At 36.0% G+C, this 7,744-nt stretch overlaps 1 protein-coding gene across 1 annotated transcript in view; it reads left to right on the top strand.

Moving 5' to 3' along the window:
• Nucleotides 1-4,623, top strand: part of LOC149070616 (nucleolar protein 9) — a 57,715-nt gene extending 53,092 nt beyond the window's left edge. Inside the window, exons 9-10 of the mRNA XM_089248960.1 lie at nucleotides 1,782-1,928; nucleotides 4,284-4,623. Coding sequence (XP_089105086.1) covers nucleotides 1,782-1,928; nucleotides 4,284-4,535 — 399 coding nt within the window. The 3' untranslated portion in view covers nucleotides 4,536-4,623. The remainder of the gene's footprint in view (nucleotides 1-1,781; nucleotides 1,929-4,283) is intronic.
• The last annotated feature ends 3,121 nt before the right edge of the window (nucleotides 4,624-7,744 follow it).

Here is a 7,744-nt window from a genome sequence, read left to right on the forward strand (position 1 = left end):
TAGAATGTCTAATTTTGAGTTATGAATATCAGTTGATTTTCAACCCTTTAGGCATCCATCTAATTTTGGAATTAGAATTTTTGTTTTCATGTGATCGGGGGACTGTGTCCCAGTGAGTGAAATCATATTTCATTTCAGATAAAACATTACAGTAGAACAAAAGATATGCAAGCAAACATTTTTTTTTGTTTCATTTTTGAAAATTAAACCACACCTTCTTTTCTAATGCAGCAATTACTTTTCCATTTGTAATTATATAACTTCCTAATCAATTTTTAGTATGGGGTCCCAACTCGCGTCTTTTTTCTGTCAATTTGAAAAGGGCTGCGTTATGATTTTTATGAATACAGTAAGATTTTTTTCCTTCAGAGTTTGGCATGTCTGGTTGTGTGTGTGGGAGGGTCATTAACAATCCAATCATTTTCGGGGAGCTGGATGAATCTTTTTTTTTTTTTTTTTTTAAATATAACATTGAAAATTTGCAACAGCAGAAGCCCGAGATAAATCCAGTTTGGTGCCTCCACTAAAAATTTGCAAATGGGGTCCCGTGTTCTCGGTTGGGACCCTGGGTTTTATTTCTTAGACAAATGAATACAAATGAAGTTTTTTTGCCCTCACAGGGGGGAGAAGTCTGACAGGCCTCCAGGTTGGGGTCCCCAATTGGGAAGTTGGCAGGTTTCATTTCGGGGCCCTGGATGGATCTCATTGTTTTTGTAGCTTTAGCAGTAAAACTTTACTATAAATCCATGTATCGGGCCCATAAAAAAAATCTGCATATTGGCTTCCCGCGTCTTGGTTGGGGCCTTTGGTAAAATGAATATGAATTAAAATTTTTTGTGGTCCTAATGGGGTGGGGGTACAACAGGGCTCCAGGCTGGGGACCCTCATGGAGGAAGTTGACTCATTTTGGAAGGGTGCTTGATGAATCTCATTGGTTTTCTTTTTGTGCCTTTAAGATTGTAAAATTCCTCAGTAAGCTGGTGCTTTCACATGGCACTTTTTATATCACTCTGACAAAGTGGGACGAAATAAACAAGATGTGATGTGACGAGAAAAAGGGTGTTGCTGCCGAAGGGTGCAAGAAGACTTTGCCCCCCCCCCCCACCCAGTATAGGGTGAAGCTATGTTCATAAACTTTTCCCTGATATTTAATTTTTAATAAATTTTTGACTCATTCACAAATACAGATCATGTGAAGCTGTATTGACTTGTAGAAGAGAAACTGGATGAGTTTTCTTAAAAATACATTGTGGCTTTTTTTGTGGCCTGAGGCAAATTTCCAGATCACTCAAGTGGCCCACTGCATATTTGCAGATCACACAAATAACCTGCGGTGCTGTTTTAGATCACTTAATTAAGTGGCCTGCTACATTTTTTCTTGCTTCTGCCACGAAGCTGGGCTGGAAGAGATCTCGGCAACGGGATAAGTCCAGCGGCAAAGTTCTCGCGTTCATTCATTGCTACATGTTTTCAATCAATGAAGTGGTCCCACACACAGACCCATCTGTGCCACATTTCTCACGTGTAAAAAAAATTCTTAGAGGAAGCCTGAAGAACAAATTAGCTGAAATGAAGAAACAGCTGTCAGACTTTATAATAATCTTTCAGAAAACATCACAGAGAATCACTGGATGTCCCCTTGTACAAAAATGAAATCTAATACTACGGTTAAAATGGTATCACTTGTCTAAATTGTTCTTTGTATTTTGTACAGTTTTAATGTGAAGTTAAAGTGTTTCATTTCCTTTCTCTAATTTTATACCATCGTATTCCCATACCAGATTGTGAGAAGTTTATTAATGATGAGGCCCGAAGAGATAAAATATCTGGCGTGCCACATGCAGGGATGTCATGTTTTGAATTCTTTCTTTTCTTCTGTGAATGTTGGAGACAAGAACAAAGTGAACTTTATCATATATCTCCTTAAGGTATGTTTGTGTGTGTTGTTGTTGTTGGTTGTTGTTTTTTTTTTTTTTTAAATATGCAATCGGTTTGCCACATATCTGTTGGTACCATTATTTCCTGTTTATAATCTGCACATGCGGGTTTCGTTACTTTAAAGTAGAACATGTCATCCTCTAAATACATACTGTAGCTGTGTATTCTAAAAATAGAAAATTTGAAAAAAAAAATTTTTTTTTTTTTACTTCTCCAAAATTAGAATTTCGAATGAGTCAAACTAATAACTCAAAGTTTTTCATGTGTCACTGCATATTCAGCTAATCAAGATTCAACTGTATTATCATCAGCATTTTATACCACATGTCCCCGAAATTGCTGATGAAGTTGCAGCTGTTCTGTGCAAGACATAGAAGTGGAGTCCAGTAAACTTTGTTCGAGACTTAAAAACCTATGTGAAATTCACATTATCTAACCGATTAGCAGTTTTGTGTGGTCAACAACAAATGCTTATAATTATAAGCGTATCTTCTGCTAATCACCAATTTAGAGGAAATCTTGACAACAGCATAATTTTGGCATGCAATGATGATGCTACCTCTTTTGATGTAACAATTTCATCTGCATCAATATTTGGTCTTCAGAATTGAAATTGAGATTTCTTTATATTGTTTTTCAAGTGATACAGTGATTTATTATCTAAACTGTCCAACAATTATTACATTAATTTTTTATAGTGTTCTGTAGCTTTTGTATAGTATTTGATAACAGTGCTTCCCCCAAATATGGTATAGCACAGCTGCCAAGTCCCCTGAATTTCTACTCTATCTCCTGAATTCGTAAAATGTTCTTAAATCTCTCAAATTTCATTTGTAATTGTAAAAAATCCCTACTTTTAGGGAATAAAAATTCCCAAAATTTCACAATTGTGGTGTAAATTCTCACCATTGCATCAAATCACAAAAAAACAAAATTCATTTTAGGGGAAACAAAATTTTCCAAACAGCCAGAATCAATTCAGCCTTTTGACATCTGAAATTGGCGAGATGACTTATCTGCTTTGACCATGTGTCCCCTTTCAGGTCCAATGGCAATTTTTTTTTATATGATTTGATTTCAGAGTATTAATGACAGGTAATTCAATCTACTGGTTGGAAACTTGGCACTAATTAGGAATGGCTTGTCTGATGATTTTGCAAAGGGAAAACCCTTCCAATTTTACTTTTATTAATGAAAAATCCCTACATTGTTTTATCAAAAATCCCTTTTATATTTTCGTATGAAATTTCGATCCATATGAACACCTCCCTAATTCTCATTCACCAAAGTTAGCAGTTATAGTATAAGGTTTGTACAGTCCTTGGAAGAAAAGTTCATTTTCAAGTCCTTGAAAAAAAATAATCATTTTCAATTACTTATAAGTGCTTGAAAAAAAAAAAATTGTAAATTTCGTCCATCAACTTTTGTTCATTTCTCAACTAAATTCCCCCCTAAACTATGTTCTGCTGGGGCGAAAATGAGCCGAGCAAAAACGTTAAGCTAAGAGACTCAATGTTCAAAACAGGACATATAGTTATGCATACCTGAGGTATCTTTGTGCTTAAAATATTGTGTAAACTCTGGCAGCAAACAACTGTGCTTAAAATGTTTTGAAGCAATGTCTTAAGCTATTCAATTAATGAAATATCAGTTGCGTATATGTAGGCTGACCATATTTCCTTGATAAAAATATGGAAAAATTATTGTCACTAAAAATGTCAAAAGGTAAGCAAAGTTGCTAATTATTGCCAAAAAATCACCAAAGGCAACGCCATTGCATTGAAGCAGTCGATTTAAATGAATTCTATGGAAAATAATGTTAACATGGCATATTATCCAAGATTAATATTTGTATTTAAAGTCATAATTACCATAATATAATTTATAGGGTTGGAAAAATTTTAATTTCAGCAAGGAATAAAAATTCAAATGAACTTTATTTTTAAAATACGAAAAATAACAGGGCATTTTTATGAAAAAGTCGGAATGTTCCAGAAAATATGGTTCGTGTGGTCACCAGGTACATATGACTAAATGCTTTGATTTTTTTTTTTTGATTTTTTTGTCAAAGGCAAATTTCAATACCATCAAACAAAATTATTTCTTCTTAAATGTGATTTGTATTCTATACAAATGATTTTTTTAAGCAAGACCTTTAGAACTTGATATTTTTTCATTTTTATCGACCACGATGTAATTGTCCTTGAATTTTTTTTACTTTCAAAAAATATGAACCGTGGTATAATTTTACCAGTGTCAATTTAGAAGTTGTGCAAATTATCAATAGTTTAGTTTTTTTCTTTATCAAGTTCTATTTCATAAATGAATATATATTTCCTTTTCAGCCAATTTTGATGCCTTTGGTCTGTGATCGAAATGGTAGCCTGACTCTATGCCGTATGTGGGTATTGATGAATATCAAACAGAAAAGCCTCATTGCGCAAATACTTTCTGAATACGAGTCTAAAATTCGCAGTAACCAGTGTGCATATATGGTTTATAAAAAATTTGGCATTCATCACTATAGAAGTAGATTTGAAGAATGGAAGAATTTCTTAGAAAATCCTCCTAAAAGGAAGTCGTATGATCATTTGTAATATATGCATGGGTGTATAAGCATGTATATATTTATATTTCAAATTAAACTTCTTTTTTTTCCATTTTAATTAAAAACGCAATGGCTATAATATTTATTCAAAACATTTTCTGCGAGACAAAATATGTACTACAAATCCTTCATTAGTTCATTTATTTTATTTTCAAATAATTGCCCCAACGTAATTTGGTCTGGGTACAAGTTTCTGTACCCTATTGTTACAGTAATCAGCTGCTGGCTACCGCATTTGTAACAATGATTGATGCATCCCCGGATTCATACGACATCTAAAAATTACCTGCAGATGGCAAAAGGAAGCACACAAAGAAATCCTTTTCAACCTGAACCTATTTTTATTAAACAAATAAAATTTCTTAACATTCTAGACCTAATTATATATATACTTATATATATATATATATATATATATATATATATATTCAAACAAATATAAACATCACAAATGGTCTCACCAACTGGATGACATTGTTATCTTGGGAGTAGGATGTGAGGGAGAGAACTATTTTCCAAAGTGTTATACTCTGATACAAACTTATGTCCACATTTATCACACCACTTTCCAGAATCGATTAACACACAATGTAAACAAGAACTTGGGGAATCTGTGCAGAAGCATCTTATTCCCATTGTCAAACAATTTTTTTTTTCATCAGATCAAAGAAAACCAGGGAACTTGTGAGGTTACATTTTATTCAGATTCCACATTCTAACAATCAGCATCTCACTATGTTGCTGGTTATCCCATGCTGAATCCACAATTGATCAATGAGTCCCAAACATCAATTTATTTATCTTTAGGGTAAAGTATTAGTTCATTACGAGGATGAAATTAAGTAAACAAGAGCAGCACAATTATATCATAAAATGGTATATAAAGGCGTAGCCGGTCAATTTGTCGCACTCAACTTGTCGCGCTCAACTTGTCGCGCTCAACTCTTCGCGGTACAAATTCGTCGCAGTGGCAATTCATCGCGGTACAAGTTTGTCGCAGTATCAATTCGTCGCGGTACAAATTTGACGCAGCTCCAATTCGTCGCGATACAAACTTGTCGCAGTGTCAATTCGTCGCGGTACAAATTTGTCGCAGCTCCAATTCGTCGTGATACAAATTCGTCGCAGCTCCAATTCGTAGCTGTACAAGATTTCCGCCATGTCAATTCGTCGTGACGTCAATTTATATATTACAGCGCAGAATCAATTCGTCGCAGCTCCAATTCGTAGCTGTACAAGATTTCCGCCGTGTCAATTCGTCGTGACATCAATTTATATATTACAGCGCAGAATCAATTCGTCGAACCGCCGATTCTTCACTGTACATGTTCCACGCGAGCTTGTATGTAGGTTTTTGTCTTACACGTCAAATAAAAACATGAACAAAAGTGTACACGCAGTTAACTGAAAATAATTAATTTTTGTCAATGCGGAAAGGTCATCAAAATTAAAATTACAATAACAATTACATTTAAAAATTTAACTGCATATAAAAGTTTAATTATATTTGAAAATTCGGTTATAAAAATTTGAAATGTTAAATAATTGATTTTTGCTGTGATAAAATTTCAATATCATGTGGAAAAATTTCGGTTTGTATGATATTCCCCGAATTACAGTGAGCCTATATTTAACGGTAAATTTCTATCTGCCCCATTACAGTATCTCCATAAGAACCTGAAATACAGGGTTCGCACATCCTTACAAACTCCTTAAATACTCCTAACTTTTCATTTCCTTCTGGAAGGGCCCTTATAACTCCTTACTTTTTGCAGCCACGCCTGAAAAAGTCTTTTTTTTTTCTCTCTCTCTGAAGGGATGATCTTTCTTAGAATAGGCATTCCCCATGGTGATGAATAGCAAGCGTTGCCTAGAAAAATAAGAGGAAGCTTCCCCCGAATATAAGGAGGAAGAAAAGAGAAAAAAAAACGCTCTCTCCCTTTATAATAGGAAATGTGAAAGCAGGGGATGGTATTGGAACATCCAATGGTTGTGCATACCTGCCAACCGGTACGATTTTGTCGTATTTAGTAAATTAATACGATTATACGCTTTTGCTTCTAAAAATACGATTTTTTACCGAATCGCTAGTTTTGACGTGTTTTCCTGAATATGTCGCAAATTGGTCAGCGTTGGAAATCGATGGTCCGTAGAACGACATCACTCCGCTGAACCAGTAGCCGAAAATTCCCCCATGCCCAGTGGTGAGAAAGTTTTTACTAAATGCGGCGAAACGATGTCTCGAACCTCCTATATTACGCAGTATATTGCGTGCAGACCTCGCAGCTTTCCTATTTTCCTAATTTCGCCGCAATAGTCTTTTTTTTACTGCAATTCTCTCCTACTATTCCTATTTTATCCCTCCTTCCCATTTGCTTACAGCCAATATCTCACTACGAAAATTCCGAGAAACCGCGAAATGTCATTGCTTTCCGCAGTTTTTTTTGACGTGTTTTATTCACATTACAACTCGCTGCTGAAAAGAAATGAGTTACATAATGACGTTACGCATTTGCGTTTTCCAAGCGTGGCGCATCGGCTCAGGACGGCTATATAGTATATGACCCTGACGTCATATACTCTATCGGCTGTATGCTCCGGTTTAAAGGGAAGATCGCTGAAACACGCGGCACACGACGCTTAACTCCTCCAGAAGCAGTCTGCCAATCACGCCTGACGTAAAGCGCTGTCGTGAGCCGTATTGCGCTCTGTAGGAAAACAGTCGTACTGCTTTTCATATTGATGAATAGACGGCGTGTCGCGCTGGGTGATTCACGTTGCGCGCGGCATAGAAAACCGGCTTTTAAAAGTGACAGCCCGAGCCACGTCTGGTTTTACAGGGGGGGGGGGGGACGAGCCGATCAGCCGCTATTACTGAACCCACTTTTTTTAGCTTCAGAAAATAACTTTCGGGTATCTTTATGTTAGGGGTCATTCAAGTATTACGTCAACATGGATGGGGGATTTTCGATTTGCTGACTTGCTGACGTGGAGGGGGGGGGGGGGGTTGGATGATTCTTACGTCATCAACCACCCTTTATAAAAAATATGAAATATTCTTAATGGCGTCTTACTCGGTGCGCGAAAAACGAGTAAAACTTTTCGCTAGTTTGTGGGCACCTGAACTAACATTCTCCCTATTGAGTCCCCTACAGAGCCACTCTAGTGATCTTCAAATACTTAGCGGATCCAAATGCT

Source organism: Pholcus phalangioides, unplaced genomic scaffold, assembly GCF_987345545.1.
Source record: "Pholcus phalangioides strain wild (caught in Gottingen) unplaced genomic scaffold, Ppha-v1.0 ptg000021l_1, whole genome shotgun sequence".
Lineage (NCBI taxonomy): Eukaryota > Metazoa > Arthropoda > Arachnida > Araneae > Pholcidae > Pholcus > Pholcus phalangioides.